The 22,351-nt window shown below is 42.3% G+C and overlaps 4 protein-coding genes across 4 annotated transcripts; 3 read left to right on the forward strand and 1 right to left on the reverse strand.

The window, feature by feature from the left end:
• The first annotated feature begins 841 nt into the window (after positions 1-841).
• On the forward strand, positions 842-4,044 carry LOC128709692 (RNA-binding protein 25). The gene is made up of 6 exons (XM_053804702.1): positions 842-919; positions 985-1,253; positions 1,337-2,311; positions 2,402-3,375; positions 3,444-3,817; positions 3,952-4,044. The coding sequence occupies exons 1-6, from the start codon at positions 842-844 to the stop codon at positions 4,042-4,044; spliced, it is 2,763 nt and encodes a 920-aa protein (XP_053660677.1).
• A 2,447-nt stretch (positions 4,045-6,491) lies between these two features.
• On the reverse strand, positions 6,492-9,600 carry LOC128719712 (LIM domain-containing protein jub). The gene is made up of 6 exons (XM_053813341.1): positions 8,218-9,600; positions 7,630-8,149; positions 7,248-7,564; positions 7,107-7,169; positions 6,844-7,009; positions 6,492-6,759 (listed from the first exon to the last, which is right to left on the reverse strand). Exons 1-6 carry the CDS (start codon positions 9,598-9,600, stop codon positions 6,515-6,517), a joined length of 2,694 nt encoding a protein of 897 aa, XP_053669316.1. The 3' UTR covers positions 6,492-6,514.
• A 2,396-nt stretch (positions 9,601-11,996) lies between these two features.
• LOC128719580 (protein yellow-like) lies at positions 11,997-20,047 on the forward strand. Its single transcript, XM_053813206.1, has 5 exons — positions 11,997-12,077; positions 18,490-18,718; positions 18,803-18,990; positions 19,060-19,227; positions 19,298-20,047. The coding sequence occupies exons 2-5, from the start codon at positions 18,502-18,504 to the stop codon at positions 20,045-20,047; spliced, it is 1,323 nt and encodes a 440-aa protein (XP_053669181.1). The 5' UTR covers positions 11,997-12,077; positions 18,490-18,501.
• Positions 20,048-21,062: 1,015 nt separating this feature from the next.
• On the forward strand, positions 21,063-21,420 carry LOC128707830 (dolichol-phosphate mannosyltransferase subunit 3). Its single transcript, XM_053802788.1, has 2 exons — positions 21,063-21,212; positions 21,286-21,420. Exons 1-2 carry the CDS (start codon positions 21,063-21,065, stop codon positions 21,418-21,420), a joined length of 285 nt encoding a protein of 94 aa, XP_053658763.1.
• Positions 21,421-22,351: the final 931 nt, after the last annotated feature.

The raw sequence follows: 22,351 nt of genomic DNA on the forward strand, positions 1-22,351 counted from the left end.
TTAACAGATAAAAAAATGTAATTTTCACATAAATGTTGATTGTTTTTGTTGATTGTTTCATAATAATCTCCAAACCAAAGAAGTGGAATTTGATCAATACGAAAATAAAATTGTTCTTTGGGACAAAAGTGATTGGTCCACTGACTGTCAAATTTGGGAAGAAAGACGTCAAAATGTAGACGAAGGACAAACCTTCTCTACCTTTCCTAACGCGAAGTCGTCCAATCTTTTTTGCATGGATGGGCTAGTAATTGTTAAGAAATTGTTCTACGAATTCTTTAAAACCGGCTCTCGGCTAATGTATATTGCGAAGTGAAAATCGTGTATATGCCATTAACGCTTATTACGCGAAGAATTACCCTTGGATGCAACATTGATAGTAAGTTGAGCGGTACACGGCAGGAAGCAGAAAAGTTCTTCGTTTCCATCTTAGCGCGCCTCCGTCAACCCTCGGGGCTGGGGTTACGTGTGTGTAGCAGTGTGCAAAGTGTGTGCATCCTGTAAAAGATACCGGGAAGGTTGGTTGGCAAGCGGAACAATATTGCGCTCCACCATAGCAACTTTGATGGACTGCTAATCGGTGTAAAGCCAAATAATAATAAATCGATTGTTGACAAACTGACCGAGCGACAGATATTCAGAAATTTTCTGATTCTGGATGCTAGCGTCTGCCGGAACGCTGCTAGAACGAAGCTACAAACTAAACATTGGTACAACTTCTACTGTGGATTCAGCAAGCTGGAACCAAACTTAACTGCAGGTTTTTGAATACATTTGCTGTATTCTGAGCAAAAAATAAAGCTGGATTTTATATAAGAAAGTGAATAAGTATATCAACATCATGTCTTTTCACCCCAGACCTCCGGGAACAACGATAGTTTCCGCTGGTATCCCGTATATCGCTCCACCAATAGTACAGGTAATGTATGACGCAAAACTTATTGCTAAACACGTTTGTGGAATAAACTTACTTCTACGTTACAGCAACCTATGATTCCTGCTATGAATCAGCCACCTCCATCGAATCGTGGCGGAAGCTTTCGTTCCGGGGCAACGATTGGCTCTCGTCCACAGATGTATAACAACAAACCTCCGCCCCAACCGGAACCGGTGTACGATGGTCCGATAGTGACCGTGTTTGTGGGTAACATTAGTGAAAAAGTTCCAGACCCAATGATAAAACAGATTCTAGCCACTTGCGGAACAGTGGTTAACTGGAAACGTGTATCTACCTTCGGATTCTGTGAATATGAGTAAGTATGTTTGGTGTAATAGAGAATAGCATGTAGAAACGGATCACGCAGGTTAGATTAAACGGTGGTTACTTTGTTTGCAGTCCTGCCGGAGGCGCGAGAGCTGTACGCTTGGTACATGACCTAGAGGTGGGTGGTAAAAAGCTGGTAGCTAAGGTGGATGCCAAGAATAAAGCACTGCTCGATTCGTTCCGTGAGGATGAAAGTAATGCCGAGACAACGAACGAAATATCGGAAAAGCGGGGTGATGATGATGCAATGGAAGCTATCGGTCGCATATTGGAAGACTTCAAAGAGGAACTGGCTGCGGCTGAGCAGCAACAAGAAGAAACGCAGGCAAAACAGAAGAAAATGTTGCAAACGGTAGACATTGAAGATGGCAAACGGGACATAATTAACAAGGAGATTGGAAAGTTCCGCAAATACACTGAGGAAGAAGAGTTAAAAAAGGAAAAAGAAAAAGAACGTAAGAAGCGCGAAGAAAAGCGAGCAGAAGAGAAACAGCGACGCTCAGTATCGCCTCGGAAAGATAAGAAAGCTTCAAACTCATCCAGGCGGCGCAGCAGATCGCGATCGCGTGATCGTGAACGGGATCGCGAACGTGAGCGTGAACGTGAGCAGCGCGAACGCGACAAGGAACGTGAACGTGAGCGGGAGCGAGAGCAGCGTGAACGTGAACGCGAACGTGAGCGGGATTTGGAACGGCAGCGTGAGCGTGAAAGGGAACGTGAGCGCGAACGGGAAAGGGAACGTGAACGGGATCGCGAGCGGGAGGATATGAAGGTAAACCGTAATCCGCGCGACATCCAGAAAGAGAAGGAAATGGAAGAGGAGGCACGTGAACGCAAGAAAACCGAGAAGAAAGCCCGCGATAAGGAAGCGGCATACCAGGAACGATTGCGGAACTGGGAAGCTCGTGAAAGGAGAAAAGCCAAGGATTACGAAAAGGACCGGGAGAAGGATCGTTGTAAGGAGGAGGAACGTGAGAAAGAAGCAAAACGACTGAAAGAGTTTCTAGAGGACTATGACGATGATCGGGATGATCCAAAATACTACAAGTGAGTATAACATTCTGTACGCAACTATTGTTAGCATAGCACACATTAGCATAGATATCTATAATACGATTCTTTTTTATTTTTAACTAGGGGGCGAGAACTCCAACGAAGACTTGCTGAAAGAGTTCGCGAAGCTGACGCTGATTCCAAGGATCGCAACAAGGAGCAGGAAGAATTGGACGAATTGAAGAACAAGATATTCAGTGGAGAGTACGATAACCCGACGCTCGAGTTCGAGAAAGCCAAAAAAGAACGCGAAGATCTGTACAAGCCGAAAATACTTATCGACGTGAATCTGGAACAATCACAACAACGTGAACGTGAGCTAGAGCGAGAACGAGTTCGCGAAATAGAACGCCAGCGTGCTAAGGAGCGGGAGCGCATGAATAAGGAACGCTACGTATTAGCGCAAGCTTCGAGGGAACTCGCTTCCGTTGATGCGGAACCAATCGAGTCCGACTCAAGCGGGCAGGACAATTTCAATTCACCAGCCGGAAGTGCACTACAAACAGCGAACAGTAGTGCGTCCAATGGGCCTGGTTCAGGGTCGGCCAGTATAATGGATGGAATGGGTAATAGCAATCATCACCATCACCACCACCATCATCCACATCACCATCATCAGCATCACCACACTCACCACAATGCGGTGGAACAACGTGTAGCCTCTGCTGGACAGCATCCTCCACATGCTGGTTCCGAAACGCGTGATTCCTTTGGTTTGATGGGACATGGCAGCGGAGCAGTGAATACATCCGGTGGAGTCGGCGGAATGCTGGACGATGATAACTCTCGGCACTCGATACGGTCAAACTCGCAGCACGGAATTCCGGAAAGTCCAGATGCAAACAGTAACAGCGAGATGAACTCGATATCGGATAAATCGTCCCATCATCACCATCAACAGCTGCTGCCCCAACAATCAGCAGTGGGTCCCACAATTAGTTTGAATTTGAACGTGAACGCGAAAAAGAAGAGGCTTGAAATGAAGGACGTGTTCAACAGCCTTGATGACGATACGGAAGAATCGAACGGTCCGAAAAAACGAAAGCTTGTACCTTTAGGTAAAGTGCGCCCTAAAAACGCGACCCAGACACTGATTTTTAATGATATTGGCTTCTTCTTTCTGCAGAGTACGAGGAAGGACGAGGTCAGATGGACACACCCATTGGAACAGCAAATAGCACGCCCGCAGGTTCCGGACCGAAATCATCGAAAGGTAAAAAGGATGATCCTTCGAATCGGGAAACACAAAAGTCGCAGGAAGAGAAACGCAAAAATATTAAGAGTATTATCGATAAGATACCAACGGAGAAGAGCTCGCTCTTTAACTATCCGCTCGACTGGAACGAGATCGATAGTACGATCGAGAAGAAAATTCGACCATGGATAAACAAAAAGATCATTGAGTACATAGGGGAGCCGGAGCCAACACTGGTGGATTTCATCTGTTCAAAGGTGCTAGCCGGCAGCACTCCTCAAGGCATTCTGGACGATGTGCAAATGGTGAGTTGCGTGGATTTGGAAGCCGTTCATTGAAAAATCTAGTTCACTTGTCAGCTCTATCCATGATCTATCTATCTATCATTCTTTCTTTGAGATCATCTATTTATTAGTGAACGTGGTTTCTTTCGTTTCAGGTTCTCGATGAGGAAGCTGAGGTTTTCGTGGTGAAAATGTGGCGATTACTGATCTATGAAGTAGAAGCAAAAAAAGTAGGACTGGCGAAGTAGGTACGAACACAAACACAGATGCCAGCCATGACGATGAGAAGCAAAATGAGAAAGAATTTTCACAATATGGAATAATACGGATGGATGCAAAACAATGCGGCCGTACAAAAGGAGCTCATTCATATGTTCCCTACCTAAGACCGGTGAGTCAGACGACAGCGGTCTGTGAAATGAATGCTGGTGGACTTGATTAAGCTATACCGTTAACGCTAGGAAATTGTTCAACAAAAGAAGAAGGAATGTCTTGAGTGCGAACTCATCCACATCTAATAAACCTTTTTCCAGATATATCCCACTGCATCCTTTTTGTGGTATAACGACATGATGTACAATACAAGAATCTGTTGACATTTTTTAAGTACATCTCTGAAAAGAGTCTCCAGCGGGACGGAGTTTCAGTTTAGAATGACATCATTCAATATTTCAGAAACAAGCAAACAAAAAAATCCGAGTTGTAATAAGTTCGGGCGCTACATTATTTGTTGTCCAAATTAGGTGTTCTACGTTCATTGAACTGTTTATGATGGAACAACCGTTAGTGAGATTGCATTGCCATTAGTTCTTGTTTAATATTATACTTTTTCTTAAATTGCTTTGTTAGACGTACTGTCCACGCGAGACAGTGACATAGGATGGTTGAAGGGACGAATTAGAGATAAAACGTTTGATTTGGTCTGCGTATATCATTTAGTATGCCCCCATTGCAACGATCTAGTAACAGAGGTTTAAGGGGGAAGAATAGCAATAGTAGTATCAGAAAGCTCTTGATCTATTTTATAATGTACGTTTTTCGAAAACGCGTGTATGTAAAAACTAAAAACTCGTACGTAAATAACAGTACGGATAAAGCTCCCAGCGTCTTCAGAATGACATTATTAAAACCTTAACTTTTCACGACTTATCCACTATAGATGCGAAAACAATAGGGAGTACTATGGCACGTATAGCGAATGCGTAAGAAAAACCAACAACCAACCAAACATAGTGCAACAAAGCCATATAAATACACACTCAGCCGAAGGCATCTATCAATATGTCCGCAAAATATGGTCCTTCAATTCCTTTGCGTTAAGTGCCTTACGCACATACCCACAACTTGCATGCTAATGTACCAATCGATGTTTGTGCTAATTCTAATCCTTTTTTTCAGCGAATGAATGTATTATTTGAATGGTGGACAACGCTATGAAGAGTTTGATATGGGCTCTTTTGGCGGATGACAGCGGGAAACTGCTACATGTAAGTAGAGTGAAATTGTTTTATCAATTCTTTGAGACACGTTTTCTCAGCAAGTTAAGCAATTTTTCAACTTCCATTGCAATTTCTCCATGCAAATGCGAAGGTTGGCTGAATACCTCTTAGCTATGGAAATGGGAATCTTGCCAAGAAATGTATGTGTAGTGTGTATGTGATGTAACTCTAAACTTTTGGTACAGCTTGCTCGTAACATAGAGAAGCTTGCTTTGTAAAATAAAAATCTCCATTCGGTAGGGTAGGCATACATTTGGGAAATGATTTCCGACTGGTTTCGTAGAACTTGTAAACAATTGTACTTTAAACTGACGTTTGTTATTTCATTTAGCATAACAAGCTTTGTCGAAAACACTGAGAAAAATGGAACTATTCACTTTAGCATGCGGTTATTCTATTGAGTACCGCAAAATTCAACTTTGTGTTATTGCGAAAGAAAAACTACAGTTGGGTGATAACGGATACTGCATATAAGGGAAGTAGTTAAACACACACTTCACATTTTAAAATCTTCTCATATATCCATTTTGTTCTGCTCTTCGATTACCTCGATGTAGTTGCAGCTGCTGACATTGTAATTATGTCTGAATTAGTCTGAATAGCATAACTGTATTTTAAAATAAAACTATAGATGTTATGAAGATAGCAAATATGCTTCGCCTTTATTAGTCTAGATCGCGTATTGGCAAATTTGATGAGGCCAGAGTAAATGCAACTATATTGCAGTAATTCCCATGCTATACGCTTTTATCTATCCTTTACCATCGTCCATGTGATCACTGTTCCTTTATTCTCTTATGCCATTTTTTTAAATACGCCCATAAACTTTAAATGGAATGTTACTGTTTTATTTTAGCTCCGATGCACGATCGCCTTATAATATCCTCATGAATGAGTTTGTGATTGCGTGGTGAAGTTTAAACATTTTTACAGGCGCTGATTTGCCAATATGTTTATGCTGCGGAAAGTACCACTACTGAACACGAACGAGTAGCAAATGTCTGTGTACACTAAAAAAGCGGATGAGTAACTTTTAATGTTTGACACCGTTTTTGCTCATTTTCCTGCATGAATTGAGCTTAGAAGGTTTAGCATACTAGCAGAAATACATCAGCATTTTCCTGAACCAGCAAAACCATGTAAATCGACTGTTGGACATCAGTAAACTAGTGATCTGAAAAATTATCTTTGCTTTGCAATTGATGGCTCCCCTTCACCATTAACCCATGTATTGGTAAGTTGCGGATACGGGCTCAAGAATGCGCCCGCGCCTGTCCTGTATCGATATCTTCTGTATATGGCAGGAACGACACATCAGTCTACCTTCGTAAGGGTAGCATCGTTTATCGGACTCATCGGTCAATTGCATACCGCACTCCTCGCAAATGTAGCAGTCCACATGAAAATCTTTATCCATCGCCACCACACGTACGGTGTCTTCCGTTCCCTCCATCGGTGTGATGCCTGTAATGATAAACATACCAATCCAAAGGGCGAAATGTTAGTGTAACAGGATTACAAATGCAGAAGACAAATTTGCTGTCTCACCTTTGCCACAGCTCGCACATTTCGGAGCAAACATGCTATGATAATCGTTCACACAGTAAATCTTATTGTCCACATCTACTGTGAACGGAACGCCGTCGAGACATTCGTTACAAACGCAACATCTGAAGCAACCCGGGTGGTAAGATTTCCCCATCGCTTGAAGGATCTGCAACACGTTGGCGTACAATAAGAGCATTAGTATTGTTGGCGAGTTTCAAAAAGAATAACGTTTGAACGATTGAACTGTTTATCCCAATGCTTACCATCTCCATGATCAAATGTCCACATATTGCACATTTCTCAGCGGTTTGCTGAAATCCAGAGTACTGCAAGGAAAGTGAAAGCAGATCGGGTTTTGAATAACTATTGCTTTAGACTCGAGCACGCTATATTGCGTTGCGTACCATATAATCTTCCTCGCAGTAAACGCGCCCGTGCACATTGTAGAATGCTTTTCCACGAAGGGCACGACCGCACGAGCAGCAGATAAAACAATTAGTATGGTAAAGGTTTCCCATTGCTTGGCAAGCAGCACCGGCACCAGTTACTTTCTCCTTGCAGGTATGACAAATACCGAAATATTCTCCTTGCTCCTCATTCTTCTCCATCTCCTCCTCTAGCTGGCGCGTCAGTTCTTCGATCTTTCGTTCAGCCTCGGTTGGCCCCGTCGGTCTAGGCGGAGTGACGTTGTATGGGAGCAGATTTTTGGTCAATCCTTTTGCTAAAAAATAGTACAGATTACTGCAATGTGGAAAGAATATGCGGACTGAAGCTATAAAAACATACGTTTTCCAGATCCAGATCCCGTACTCAGTTGCGACGGTGTCGGAGAAACGGCACCTCTCAAGCCCATGCCCATGCCCATTGTAACGTTTCCACCAGCAATCGTAGTGCTGCCGTTCGTCGCCAATTTGCTGCCAAGGGTGCTGCTTGCGGAGAGCGTTGTAGCTCCTTTCGGTTGGCTGTGCGATAGCTGATTCTTGGCTATTTCCATCTCCTGTAGCGTTGCGTACTGGCGTTCCTGGCCTACCTGAACAGGCATGGCTGCTGTGGTGGAACCACTGGATCCGCCAATCGGTGTCGCTGTGCCAGGAGGTGATGTCAGTGGACTTGTCTTCATCGACTGCAAAGTGGTGCTGCCCGAATTGTTGTATTTGGTGCCACTAGTCATACAAACATAATCCGATCCATTGATATCCTCGACGAAACTTTTGTTCAGTGAGCTCGAACCGGAGATGGAGCTGCTGCGAGATGGAGATTTATTATTTTTTTGCTGAGTTTTGAGCGCATCCGATGATTTGGGAGGCTGGGGATAGTAAGAGAAGCGTGAGAATGATTAGGATACAAGTGCATGGTATGTGTACTGCATCTTACCAAGGATGGAGCATTTGAAGGACCAAGTTTGGGCGATTTCTGATGTTCGTAAGGTAATGCAGCCGATGCTGGAACACCAGTAGCGTGATACTTCACATTCGGTAGCTGTACCGGTTGCGGTTGCTGAGCAATTTTCACCGATATGCTACTATTGGTCGGCGAGTGATGATACTGCTGTTGTTGCTGATGATGTTGGTGATACATTGCAGTTGCAGTAGAGTGCATAGGTCCTGCAGACGCGACTGAGTTGCCGCTTCCTCTGTAATTATGCGAACTTACGTTCGTTGTTTCGTAAATGGGCTGGGATTGTTGGTCCGAAGGATTATGATATTGTTGATGAGGCTGCTGTTGCTGCTGTGGCAGCGCATTGGGGCTTGGAGTTGTGTCGTCTGCACGCTGGTGATAATAAACCTGCATGGATCCTTTGGTTGCTTGGGGTTGTGCCTGCTGTCCCGCCGATGGGGGTGACTGTAGATTTTCATAAATCGGAGGTTGTTCTGCAACCGCTAACTCTGGGGGCTGTGGAGTGTGCGCGTATCGGCCAGCGACATTCATCATTCCTGGATGCTCACGTCCAGGCATAACAACACCGTTCGCCAAAATATAAGACTGGCCAGCAGAACCAACCGGAACCTGAGGTTGTGCCTTGATGTTGTGCGATTCAAACTTCCGATGGTCGTACAAGTGTGCATCGATAGATTGCTGTTGTTGCTGCTGTTGCGAAGCGGTCGGATAACAGTCGATGTTTTCGTACACTGTTTGATAACGCGAGTCGTAATAATGTTGCTGTTGCATCGGTCCTGCCGAGGAGTTACTTGTCCTGGGAATGGTACCTCCGCCACCGCTACTGCCGCTGACAGACTGATGGGATGAGTTGCTCATCGAATGGGTGGGGCTGTTGTTGACCCTGTACTGATAACTGCCACCACTGGAACTGACACTATTGCATCCTCCACCAATCATCCCGGTCGTGGTAGAAGCTGTCGAGACAGTAGCATGCGCAGTGTTACTCTGCTGCACGGGAAACTTGCTCCCAGCTGCAGCCGCTGCGAGCATCTGATTCTGGTACCGATCGTACATTCGGTAGTCATTCATGTTCACCATCGTGGCCATAGAAGCGGCCACCGTTGCACCATTGCTTCCTGGAATAGTTCCCATCCCATGGACTGCCGATGAAGTTGAAGTCACCGTGCCGTAAGCGTTGTTGTCTGTACTTGGATCTTGGCCACCGCTCCCACTGGGATGATTTGTTCGCGGTAGGGAACCGATCATTTTTCCTCCACCTCCACCACCACCACCACCATTCTCTCCATCCAAACGCATCTGGTGCATTCTAGCCAGTAGCGCTGCGTCTGCATTCTGGGCATGCATTTGATTCGACATTATAATGGGCGTAACGATTGTTTTTTTTTACCGATTTTGATAACTGCTTGACACTGAACTATTGTACGAAATATCGTACTTATCAGAAATTGCTTTCTAAACACGAGCCTCAAAAATTGTGCGTATTGAATTCACCTTTGTTATAATACTGATTACTGCACTGTAGAGTTTACTGTAGATGTTTACTTTACCACATAGCTACACATTATTCCTTGTTCCCTGAGTAGCATTGTTAATTCATAATTAATTCCATTACTATAAAAGCTACTTGCACAGTTCACACTGTTTTTTTTCTCGCTCTTCTGGCTAAAGAATTTCACACACATTCTCGATCTACATGATGCTGTCATCCAAGTAACAAAATGACAGCTATCCATTAGACATCAAATAATCTTGAAACTGAAGATACCGACAGATGCGACCAAACTGTTCCGACATTCTCACTGCGGTAAGCTTTTCAACTGTTTTTCCCTGTAAATCGGAGGTAAAATCTAGATTATATTTTAGATAATACTGAAATAAATCAAGTGATTATGTTGCTCAGTTCTATTTGCGAAGACAATTAAAGGGAACATAAAAACACACACACAAATAAACACACACCGCATAATAATACTATTGCTCCCTAGAGGACGCCACCGAAAAAGCCTAAAAGCCTAAAAAGCCACCACCTAAATTTCGGATAAATGAGCAACTAGTGGAAAGTTTAGCCAATAATGGTGCTCAAAGGTATTTTTAGGATAGGAAGGTTTGAAAAGTACTACACGCTGGAACTGTAGAATGTGGGCTCGATCATTTTTTCCCAATCCAGTTTGATTTATCGTTTGTGAATTCAACTTATAATTGTGTATATTTTAGATAATTCATTTTAAATGTGAAAAATATAAAGCAACACTGGAGCATAATGATGTTTTTTTATTCAACAAGAATGGCCAGCCGTTTTATTCAACAAGAACAGCCGTATTGCTATTGATGTAATTAAAATAAATTATTTTACCTTGATTCGTATTCCAATGATTTTAAATATTTGCTGTTCTGAATCATGTTTTTACTGTAATTCAGTATTTGTAGTGAAATCGGGAGTTCGGATTTAGCGAGTTAGCTTCATAGTGTTGTAAATCATAACTATTGAATGGATTGGACATTTTTCAGACATTATTGCCACTTGTTTACTTCGTTTAGATACGTTCTTAACACTACTTAAACATGTTCCAATTTTATGTAAAGACTTCCGCAACGAATCGTTGCTATGATTACGATGGTCTATTATGTTCACTTCTTACAATTATATTCGCCGGTGGCTTTTTTCCATTCAAACCGTATTAAGCCGTCAGTTTTTTTCCTCAAGGCAAAAATGCTGCATTCCGGAGTTCTCCTTTGCTACACTTATTCTGCGCAAATAGAAGATAAACGATGTTGTAATTAGAAGCTGTGTTCAATTATTTCATCTTCACATCTTCCGCTATTGTTTGACTGTTGATCAAATATTATTGCCATTTGTTCGACTTGTGTCTTGTTGTGCCTTTTCCAACGATATGTTGTTTTGTCTGAAACATTATCTTACGCTTTAACAGTCATGTAATGATTGTTAACACAACAATGCAATGTACTTTATTGGCAAAAAAATGCAAAAATTTGAACCTCACTCTTGTATAAGACTTCTGTTTGTTATCTATCTATCTAACTATCTTGTTTGACCATATCGACTGTGTTCTTCAGAACATAACGTTGATGAACCGAGGTAGAGACAAACATTAAAAATAGCACACGCATCATGACTCATCAAATAGCGATTTTTTTATTGTCTTAACATACTGACCGGTAAGACAAGAATATAAAAAGTTACCACGTTTTGTCCGGTCATCTGTATCCGGTCCGCGAGTAATTGAGTAATCGTCGTGAAAAAAACCTCAAATTTGGAAAGGATGTTTGACGAACATTGCTGCGCTACACGAATCACTGCACACGTTTTACGCTCCTATTATAAACATGAACAAAAGTATTAATTGGTTCCCTCACAAACTTGTTTCGGCTCGTGCTGGTCCCAAACACTATCAAAGCTATCGCGCTTTGGCCCACGAGCAATGTCGAAATAGTTACAAATCCGTCACAAGCTGCAGATCATTTCAGTTTTATATTGGCTATTAGTTTTTCAATAACTTCGCCCAGGTCGAGTGAAGAAATTTGAACAGAAATATCCCTTCATTGGCTAGCAAGTGCACTAGTTTTGTTAAGCAGAGTACTGCTACTTATCACATTCGATCATGACTTGTCAAAACATCGATCATGTGCCGTCATCTATCATGGTTGTTTGCCAGTTGCCTAAGAAAGCTGCGCTGCCCGGTGAGACCTTCGCATTGCAATATGGGATCTTTTTCAAAGACTTTGGCGTGGTTATCATTTGTGTGCTTTTCAGCGACCGGTTTAATCGTGTCGAAATCCTTGGGAACTTTGCAATATCTGACAAAGCAGATAATGCGCGATAGTTGGTTTAGTTTAGTTAACAGTTGTAGTTTAGCTATAAAAGTACGTTGTTGGAACAAACGGATCACGTCTTGATCCAGAAGAGGCACTTTATGTAAATAAACATTTTTTCATTGAAAGTTATGTTTCAGCCCGTTCTTACTGGCAATAGAATCATGATGAAATGGATATATTTTTTGCCGTTTGTGCAAGTTAGATATTTTCTTGTTTGAAGACGAGTCAACAACTTGACAAAGCTTAGTGTGACGCTATAGTAGTATTATTATACGGTAAAAAATGAAGGATGTAGCTAACGAACGGAACCGAGGGCAATGTATTGGGTTTCGATTGAAGAGAAAATCAACACACTGTATCCGTATACAAGTTGGTTAATGAAGAAACTTATCACATTAGGAGTAAAAGCAAGCTTTCCACAAATAAGATAGTAAGGTCAATCAGAAAATGTAACTCCTTCCATAAGACCATCGATAGTGACTAGTTCATAGTGTCGGCGCCATGACGTCGAAAGCAAATAGAACCCAAACACATTAATGTTGCAAACATTGACAATCGTATTTCCATCTGAACGATGTTTCCAAGGCTTTTATGACGTATGCATATTGTATTTCACCATGCTAAAATCGGGCTGATTTTCGAATATTAATGAATAACACCGGACGGGCTTGCGTCAGTTTTTGGTTTAGTTTAATAATTCGAACGGTGTTCATACATTGCATTAGATACAGCTGCAGTTATTGTGCACAAACATTGAATTAGCCATTATTTCCTGATGCTGAGAAACTTGCTTTTTCCGTTGTATGAAAAATCCCCGATCCGATCGGGTTTGCAAGGCGCGCTAGATTGATTAATCAGCGTGACGTCATTAGTGTCGAAACAATGATGGAGCAACGGCCGGATCATCCTCAGCGCTGGCGAAGCAGAATAAACGAACAGAACGCAATCGGCTGTGTAACTTTATAGCCTGTACCATTTGTTGTACCGGTGACAAGAAAGAAAGCATTTGCATATTTTCGAAAGTTTCTTGAAAACGGAATTTGGTATATTGCTAATGGATTTATTCTGTTATTTTTGCGGTATCCTTCTACGTACGTACGCCTCCTTGCGACAATAGCAGATCCGGCTTTAATGACAACGAGATAGCAGATATCCACACAAAATCTTCCAGCACTGTGGACATACAATCCACATTGCTCGCTCGTTCTCACGCATTACGTGTAGTGGTGCACGTAAGTTGGTTGTTTGTGCGAGGTTCGCTCTGAGCAGCAGTTACCGGCGACGTTCGAATCGGACCTCGTCACAGTGGCGTACTGAACGCGGACAGAACAACAGCTCGATCGCAAGCGGAAAACGCGCGATACTGTCTGCAGGTGTTTGCGTTGTCGATCGCTGTAGAAAGTGTGTCCTCTACTTTTGCGGATTGGATTGGTTGATCGGTGATCGGTGATCGGGTGGTTGATTTAGTTAAAGGTTACCTAGTGCTCCCAGATAGTGTTGTAATATCGGGTAATAGCACAACAAAAAAAACAAACGGCAATTCGAACGTCCACACCGCAAACATCAATTTAGAATTCGGCTAACGTGCACGTGTTCCCGTGTGAATGTTGATGTAAGTGCTTTGATGAAGGAGATAATGTTATTTATATTGTTGCTCTGTTGCACAAAACCGAAAACTAACTTTGAGCCAGTCATTTTTGATGGCCAAAAGTCGAGGGGAAAGTCTTTGGAAGGACACGCGGGCACGCTTGAACAAACCGTCGCATGGAGAGCCGTGCAAGTAGCATCACTCGAAAGGCGATACCATTCGCTGGGCGGCAGCGGTGACTGATTGTGCGCCGAGCGTTGTGGTGTGTGAGTCGGTGGAGGCTTCGCATTTTCGATATTGCCTCACATTGCACCGGTTTCCGCAAGAACTGTACGGTGCGTGTGCATTTTACAACGTCCAGCGTGTAGGAGAACAGCACACAGAGAGTGTCTTTGCGAGCGACCGAACGACGAACGGTGGCAAGCAGGAAACTGGTTCGATTGTTGAGCAGTTGTAATGCGCAGAAAAGCAGCAAAAGAGAGATCGCGATCCTAACCGTGAGCGCGTCAAGTGCAGTGGTAGACAGTAAGTTACAGTGCGATCGAGTCGTGATCGATCTTAGCGGAGGTGTGCGATCTTGTTGTGGGTTGCGCGTTACTTAGAGATAATGGTTTTGTTCTGCTAATCGGAAGCTTACCTTAAATTGCTCTGCGCTTTCGGAATATGGATCACAATTGATTGTGTGTGTGTGTGTGTGGACAAAGGTGCGAGAAAGGCGAATTTTAAGAATAGTCTGTTCAAGTGGTAACAACAGTTGGCGGCACACTTAGTGGTGTTTGCACAGCTTACTTAATATGTGAAATGTTTGCTCACTGGAATTCGGCGAATGACACGTATATAGAGAAGATCGCGCTGTATGAAGTTTATGATATGCAAGGTTACCAGAGGTGCATCACATTCCGTGGAGCATTTTCGGAAGCTTTACACCGTGTTCAGAGACGGAATTGCAATTGTGCATAGTTGTAACGGGCCCCAATGTGAAGCGTTGAAGTTGTTCGATTATTAGCTGCGAAATAAATTTTCGCATATGGACAGCATTCCGTTCCGTTTTCGTTGGAAGGGGACGAAGCTTAGGCAAAACCAGCGGCGATTGTTCCCATGAATGAAAATCAAAACATGCATTACATTGCTTACGTCGGCTACAATTTAGAACCCACTGCCTAGGCGATAGAAAGCTCGCGCTGTAACGCTAAAGCGGCTAGTGGGGTTTCATTCCAAGCATGGTTCTCTGCTACCGTTTGTTTCGGCTCTTCCGCCTTGGGTGAGATTTTGTTTTGACGGAGTTATTGTTGGGGGTACAACATTTATCGCACTGTCAAGACCTTTCAAATTACACGCAAATGCTTTTGATTGCAGTTGATTTGCACAGTTGTAGTTGGTTTTGATGTTCAACATCTTCATTAAACATATTTCAAAATTAAATTTTGAAGAGAATTTGCACAATGCCACAAAAATTGGGATATTTTTTACGAAGTTATTTCGTTAAATTTTCCGTAGACAACTTCAACGCCTTTCCAAACAGCAAGGAAAACTCTAGATAGTATGAAAAATTATCTGATCTAAATAAGAATTGAATATTGAAAAACGTAAGTCACTAATTCTTTAAAGTAATCAGCGTAATTCAGTCAACAAATCAACTAAACTATCTAAAATCTATTATACATTTAAGGCTGTTTTACTTGCTTACTTCTTACCTACTTACATAAAAAATGTATGAGACAACACAGTTTGAGACACTCGCATGTAGCATAAATTAGTCTTTTTTAAACCGATGTTGGTATATGAGGTGGCACTTATCATCATCAGCACATATCAGGCGCTTCAACCGCTTTGCGGTCTCGGCCTGCTGCAGGAGTCCTCTAAACCGCTCACGGTCAAGTGCCGTCGTCTGCTAATCCATTATCCCGGCGCTTCTGACGGATGCATAAACGCAATGACGCCATCTCAATTTGGACCGACGACGCCTCCTCTATCCATGTGGACGTCCTAAAAGGACTGGCTGGTGTCATTTTACTGACATGACTGGTGAGCTAGGGAGTCCAATCCGCTGTACGAGAGTGAGTTCGCCGTAGCTCCTCATTGTAGCGGCTCCTCCGTTGTCCTTTCACACATACGGTACCAAAGATCCTTCTGAGCATCTTCCTCTCGAACACGGCAAAGAGGGTTTCGTCGGTTTTGGGCACAGTGCATGTCTCAGAAGCGTATGTGAGTAGCTAGCACCCTAGCCACCCCTCAACATCAATGTTATTTTTGCTGTTGACTTTTGAGCCAAAATAGGTGAAATTTTTGACGGCTTCGAACGTGCGATCGCCTATTTGTATGTGTTAGAAGAGCCGCTGGTGGTGCCACCATCAACTTGGTTTTTACCTCCTTAATATCCAATCCGAGGTTTACTGCCGCCTGTTTAATCCTTTGGTAAGCATCCGTTAAGTAGGAGAACCGTAAACCAATGATGCCTGTATCATCTGCGTATGCCAGGATGTGGATTAACTTATAGAAGATGGTCTCCGAAGTTTCCACCTCCGGATAGCCCTCTCTAGTGTTAGATTGAAGAATAAACAAGCTATCCCATCTCCTTTGCGCAGATTCGTGGTGGTAGCAAAGGGCCCTGAAAGTTTTCAATCCACAATCACCTGGCATATGACGTTGATTATTGTCATTTGTACTAGTCTGGTAAGTAAGTAAGCCGGGATTCCAAAAGAGCTCATTGCGTCGTAAAGTTTTACCCTGGCTATGCTGTCGTATGCGCCCTTGAAGTCGATGAAAAGATGGAGTGTAGCTGCTGCTCCGCCATCTTCTTCATGATCTGTCGCATGGTGAAGATCTGATCAGTGGTTGATTTTCCGTTTCGGAATCCTCTCTGATAGTTTCCAACTACCTTTTCTATGAATGGGACAAGACGATCTTGTAGTATAAGGAAGATTTTTTGTAGGTGGTATTCAACACCGTAGTATCCCTGTAATTGCTCCACACTAGCTTATCTCCCTTTTTGTATATGGAGTAGATGATACCAAGATTCCAATCACAAGGCATCGATTCACTATCCCATACCTCAGTAATAATTTGATGAATTTCGGTTTCTAGTGCTGCACCTCCATTTTGTATCAGTTCGACTACTATTCCGTCGGTGCTAGGTGCCTTGTTATATTGATATGGTTATGAAAATTTTTCGATTTTTAATCGTTGTAATGCATTTTTGTGATTTGTTTGTTGAAACAACAACCTCAAGAGGCTTGTCATTTTCTAGCTTTCTTGACCCGTAGCTGGATAATCAGTAATGCGTACGTAGGATTGGTCCGGATGAAATTTTGGTAGGATTGGAACCGATGAAATACATCACCGGGCCGACTCGTACTGTCATTTTCGACATGTTGTCAATTGTACATTATTGACCGAAAATGGTGAAAAAAGTTTCGACTTCCGCGCAGAACTGCACAAAAAAGAGCTCAAAGAATCCGAATGAGTACAATAAACTCACTTTTATAAGTATAATTTCGCTCGGTGTGAATTTGAATTTGCTCGTTATGCCACTTACTGTTCAAAAGAGAATGCCGGGGGTTTACTGTACATTATCTCAATAACTTCTTATACTTTATGATCTTGCTTACATGTCTCAGCACTAGAGAAAGTTATGTCCCCGAGGTGGGATTATTAACGAAGAAGTTATTACCATTACCTCACAGCGCTATTCTCTTCCGTGTACCGGTAAACAGTAACTATTCCGTTGGTATAGAAACCGGAAACATGCAATATGGGCACTTTGCTTCACGATATTTTAACTATTTTGTCAAAGGATTCTCAAAGGATACGATAATGGACTTAGTGTTACACACGGAATCAAGTAGCACTGAAACTTTAGCATATTGGGCTTTAGTTTGATTGGCTATTAGTCGAAAACTAAACAAATTTCCTTCGCTTCGCGCTAGAACACTCTCGGAAGGTGTTTTAACTACAACTAAAATCGTGGCACACAAGGCTGCAGAGTGATAACAAGTTTTATAGCCTGCTGGGCCTAATGGTGCAGTTAGTAGCCGGAGCTACTAATAGTGTGCTGCGTATTCTACCCATCCAGCGCACTGAACCATAACACGTTGGGTGTGCAGTTTTGGGTGTGTTATCATGTTTCCGGGGTATGCACTCACAAGACACTTTTACACAGCGAAGCGTTCGGTTTTAGCACCTGGCGTAGGGCGCTAATGACGTGCACGAGCACGCACCACTGTACGCACGCCAACATAGTTGATGGACCGTGAATATGAGTTCACAAGTCGAACCGATTCTATGCCAAATACACATCTTCATACCGTCCACCGTGAAGTGAGTGTGTGTGTGTGTGTTTTTTAATAACGCGAAGAATTCGAAGTTCACAGTTGAACGATCGGTTGATTGACAAGACGTCGAACTCCTCCGGCTTGATGGTCCACGGGGGTGGTATCTTTCACGCTCAGGGTCATCAGGTGTAACAGTTGGTTTGATTGAGCGGTGTGCGCGTGCCACGGATTAGACAAACTTGTTTCGCTACCATTTACAAGGACAATCAACCCTGCCTGTTGATCCTCGCGATAGGACATTACGTAATGTAGGTTAATCTGTTTGTTCCGATGGTGCGTGTGTATCACTAGGGGTTGTAGTTATCGGCTTGTGTTGCTTCCCGTTCCCATCGTTCGCATGATGCTCAATTTTGTGTTGCGTATCAAACTCAAACCGAGTGAATCGTTTATATACTTTGGGTTGGGCAGGAATTAAATTCAGTTCATTATTGCCTTTCCGCAGAGAAACATAAAGTTGAGTGATTAATAACAATAACATCGTTTCGTCCATAGCAAACTCCAGAAATGGCATCCCGATCACTATTGGTACTGCAGTTGCTGTTCATCCTGGCGCTTAACCTTGGCGGGGCACAATTTTTCAGCCAGCAGCTTAAAAGCGTAATTCAATGGAAGGCGGCAGATTTTGCATTCCCGTCACCGCAGGAACGTGATGAGGCACTGGCATCGGGACGATATGTGCCGGAAAATTGTATACCACTCGACATGGATGTCGACTATTCCAGTAAGTTTCACCTCAAAAGGAAGGCAAAGTGACCTGTTCTGCGGTAACTTATTTTCTGATCTTATTTCAACCCTCTAAATCTAGATCCAGCCCGCTCTCGTTTATTTGTAACGATTCCGAGGTTTGTTCAGGGCATCCCATACACACTGGGCCGTGTTAGTCGGACTCAAGGACCGTCGGGTCCGCTGATAGAGCCCTTCCCGAACGCAGCTATACAGGCGAGACCTGAGAACAACAATTGTCAAGGCATTGTGTCCGTCTTTCGCATAAAGGTGTGTAGTGAGCTGTAGTGAGGAATTTGCAATAAATACAACATTAATTGTTTCTTTTACCGCATCCAGATTGATGAATGTAATCGAATGTGGGTACTCGATACTGGAAAGATTGGGGAAAGACGCATCTGTCTGCCACAGTTGGTGGTATTTGACATGAAAACCGACAAAATTATCCATCGGTATCAAATTCCTGCCGATCAGCTCGTTTGTGAATTGTCCCTGTTGGTGAACTTGGTACGGATTGAAGCGTGGTAAGCACACTGCTCTGAATTGGTAATAATGAATATCTACATCTCATACACAGCTCGTAGACGTCCAGGACCCGGCGCCTCTCGGATCGTGCAAAAATACGAAGGTATACATGGCGGACGTCACTGCACCGGCGATGATCGTGTACGATATGGCAAGGAGCAAATCGTGGCGCATAACGAATAAACAAATGCATCCCAATCCCGACTATGGCACCTTTACTATCTCGAACGAGAGCTTCGATCTAATGGATGGGATCGTGGCAATGGCGTTGTCTCCCCGTATACCATCGGGTAATGTGGTATTTTCGTCAAACTACGGTACCAACTGGCGCCCATCCAACGATCGACTGATGTATTTCCATGCGCTGGCATCATTGACGGAGAATGCGGTTCGCACTTCTGTGTTGCATAACGACACGGTCTGGGAGCAAGACGCTGAAGCACTGCCACGATCCTTCCGACCAATAGGCATACGTTCATCGCAGGCCGTAGCAGAGGCAATGGACAGCAATGGGAATATGTTCTTTGGATTGGTTGGACAAAATGCAATCGCCTGCTGGGATTCGACGACACCGTACAATCCGGCGAACATGCGCATCGTTGCACAAAATAGTGAAACATTGCAGTTTCCCAGCGGTGTCAAGATTATACGTAACCGTAAGGGCGCCGAAGAGTTGTGGGTGTTAACGTGCCGTTTCCAGAAGGTGATGACCGGATCGTTGAACACCAACGAAACCAACTTCAGAATACAAGCCATACAGATTCCGGAGTTGCTAGGATATAAAAGCTCCTGTAGAGTATAAAATCTTGGGATGTTGAAACCCCCCATTGGAGAGGAAAAAAAGAATGGAAATAAATCGTTACCATTAGGATTACATTAATTTTTACAAGTTTGTTCTTTTTTCTCAGATATTTTATTTATTTTACAATGCTACACAACCTGTCCGTTGAAAATGAGTAAAATAGCTTATTAGTATGCTTGAATTTATATAAAAAATGGGACGTTGTTAGATGTTAACCTATTTTGTTTGTAAATATTCTGTCTAATGTGCTATTGGTATAATCTAGCTATCTGAACAATTTTGGCTTAACGTTTACACTCATAGCAAAACACTTTTGAAATTATTTAGAGAGTGGGACGCTAATTTCTCAAATGAGATTCTGTAATCTCAGGACGTAATTTATATTACATTATTGTTTAAAAATGTGGTTTTAATTATAATGACATTTTGACGATTTCGTACACAATTTAACAATGTAACAGTTGAGTTATTAGTACAAAATTAAACAATGTATGGTAATTAAAATTTATGGATTAAATTTTCAAATAACGACAACTTGTACTTGTTTTGAACTGGTATACAGTTATTGGGTCGTTATACCAGCTCAACTGTTGTTTCTGCTGACGTTAGATGTGCTAGAAAGAGCCAAACATATGTAAACATCTCGTTCTGTTTCTTTCGCAAGTTTGCTCGTCATTTCTGTATTCGTATTTGATGCCTGCAATTCTATTTGGCATTAAACAATTGTAAACATTCCAAACAAATCCGCTTTTTGGATACAGGTGCTTTGTTATAACATTAAAAAAAGGTCAGTGTTCAGTTATGGCATAGAATAGTTATCATTCAAACGAACACACTGGACGTTCGTTGATAATTCTCATAGAATACAAAACTCTTACTGCAAAGATACCATTTCTAATGCTTCTGTTGTTTTTACACAATTTTAGCCCTGTAATATTGCGGTCTGCAACTATAAAAGTGTCGCCATTACATCGCCTTAAATTAACAACAGTCTGGCAACATACAACGCAACATCATGACGAAACTTTTTGAATGGTTTATGGCTGCGGCTTGCTTTTTCAGCGTCTATTTTGCAATAGTTCTGCGTCAGGTGAGGCATGAAGTGTTGGATCAGTACATGCTGGAAATTCAGCTTTCGCCAATATTTCTGGTGCTAATTTTCGGTGTAAGTAGATAGCAAATAGCTAACAAATTACAACTGTTCGATGCTCAATATTTTCGCACACTTTTCTATTCAGTTGTTCTCGGCCACCGTGGTGTTATATCGAACTTTCACATTTAATGACTGCCAGGAAGCCGCCAAGGAGCTGATGGAACAGATTAAGGAAGCTAAAGCTGATCTGAGAAGCAAAGGTTTAGTGTTGAGTGATTAGCAGTTTGGGCATTTACCGCTGATAGCGTTTGTTTTGTAAATAAAGTTTTTAAAAAAGTTACAGGAATTGCAATGTAAGGGGCAATCATCCACGCGAGAGCCAATGCTTTAATGTTGTTTTATCATCCGACCGTGCGTAATGTGCATAAACAAACGAAATTCCACCTCCACAAACGAAAATCCACCTACTCCGAATGAGTCATTTGAAAACAAATGTATATGGAATTTATTTTTAAATTGCAAACACAAATTACGCTTCAAATCTAATATTTAATGTATGCTCTTATGAAGGTTTTTTACAAACCCGTTCAAATGAAACTAATAGCGTTAATTCACTAATTGAACTAGCAACTCTCTTAACGTTTTCAATAACGAAATCAACGAATTGCTAAAACAACTGGGGATGACTAATAACGATAATAATGTTGGCATAAGTATGGCCAAATTGTTAATTTTTTCATAATTCGAAGCACTGTATCGACACAATCTTGTTTTTTTTTGGGTATAATTTGATCGAAACTTGTTTCAGTTGAAACATTTTCAAAAACAAAATAAAACCATTACACGATGGCAAGGAATCCGGCATCACGGTTGCAGTAGAATTCTCCAAATCCTCAATTTCATTTCATTCCTGTTCGTAGTCTTTCTTGTAGTTAATCCAGTTCCTTCATTCGCTTGAAATTCGTTTGAATGCTAATTTTGCAGGTGACCAGAAAATAAAATGTCTTGGAATTGATGTCTTTGAAAATGATAAATATTCTGGAGTGTAGATACTTGTAAGCTTAGTTAGGACGAAAGCTTCACACAGATACGTGATTATGCAAATACCGGTTTTGTTCTTGTGAAAGGCATGTAGTGCTTGAAAAGAACGCACGAACGAACGAAAAAAAAGTTGTCTTAAACTGTTGTTTTCTTCAAATAATTTACTTCAT

The sequence above is a fragment of the Anopheles marshallii genome, chromosome 2 (genome assembly GCF_943734725.1).
Source record: "Anopheles marshallii chromosome 2, idAnoMarsDA_429_01, whole genome shotgun sequence".
NCBI lineage: Eukaryota > Metazoa > Arthropoda > Insecta > Diptera > Culicidae > Anopheles > Anopheles marshallii.

Excerpts from the sequence above, each read along its gene's own strand:
- LOC128719712 (XM_053813341.1), bottom strand. The coding sequence starts at position 9,600 with ATGTCGAATCAAATGCATGCCCAGAATGCAGACGCAGCGCTACTGGCT. Across the intron at positions 7,170-7,247 it reads ACTGCGAGGAAGATTATATG|TACTCTGGATTTCAGCAAAC; the intron begins GTACGCAACGCA and ends CTTTCCTTGCAG. Across the intron at positions 7,010-7,106 it reads GACATTTGATCATGGAGATG|ATCCTTCAAGCGATGGGGAA; the intron begins GTAAGCATTGGG and ends AACGTGTTGCAG.
- LOC128709692 (XM_053804702.1), top strand. The coding sequence starts at position 842 with ATGTCTTTTCACCCCAGACCTCCGGGAACAACGATAGTTTCCGCTGGT. Across the intron at positions 2,312-2,401 it reads GATGATCCAAAATACTACAA|GGGGCGAGAACTCCAACGAA; the intron begins GTGAGTATAACA and ends ATTTTTAACTAG. Across the intron at positions 3,376-3,443 it reads ACGAAAGCTTGTACCTTTAG|AGTACGAGGAAGGACGAGGT; the intron begins GTAAAGTGCGCC and ends TTCTTTCTGCAG.
- LOC128707830 (XM_053802788.1), top strand. The coding sequence starts at position 21,063 with ATGACGAAACTTTTTGAATGGTTTATGGCTGCGGCTTGCTTTTTCAGC. Across the intron at positions 21,213-21,285 it reads TTCTGGTGCTAATTTTCGGT|TTGTTCTCGGCCACCGTGGT; the intron begins GTAAGTAGATAG and ends TTTTCTATTCAG.
- LOC128719580 (XM_053813206.1), top strand. The coding sequence starts at position 18,502 with ATGGCATCCCGATCACTATTGGTACTGCAGTTGCTGTTCATCCTGGCG. Across the intron at positions 18,719-18,802 it reads CATGGATGTCGACTATTCCA|ATCCAGCCCGCTCTCGTTTA; the intron begins GTAAGTTTCACC and ends CTCTAAATCTAG. Across the intron at positions 19,228-19,297 it reads TGTCCCTGTTGGTGAACTTG|CTCGTAGACGTCCAGGACCC; the intron begins GTACGGATTGAA and ends TCTCATACACAG.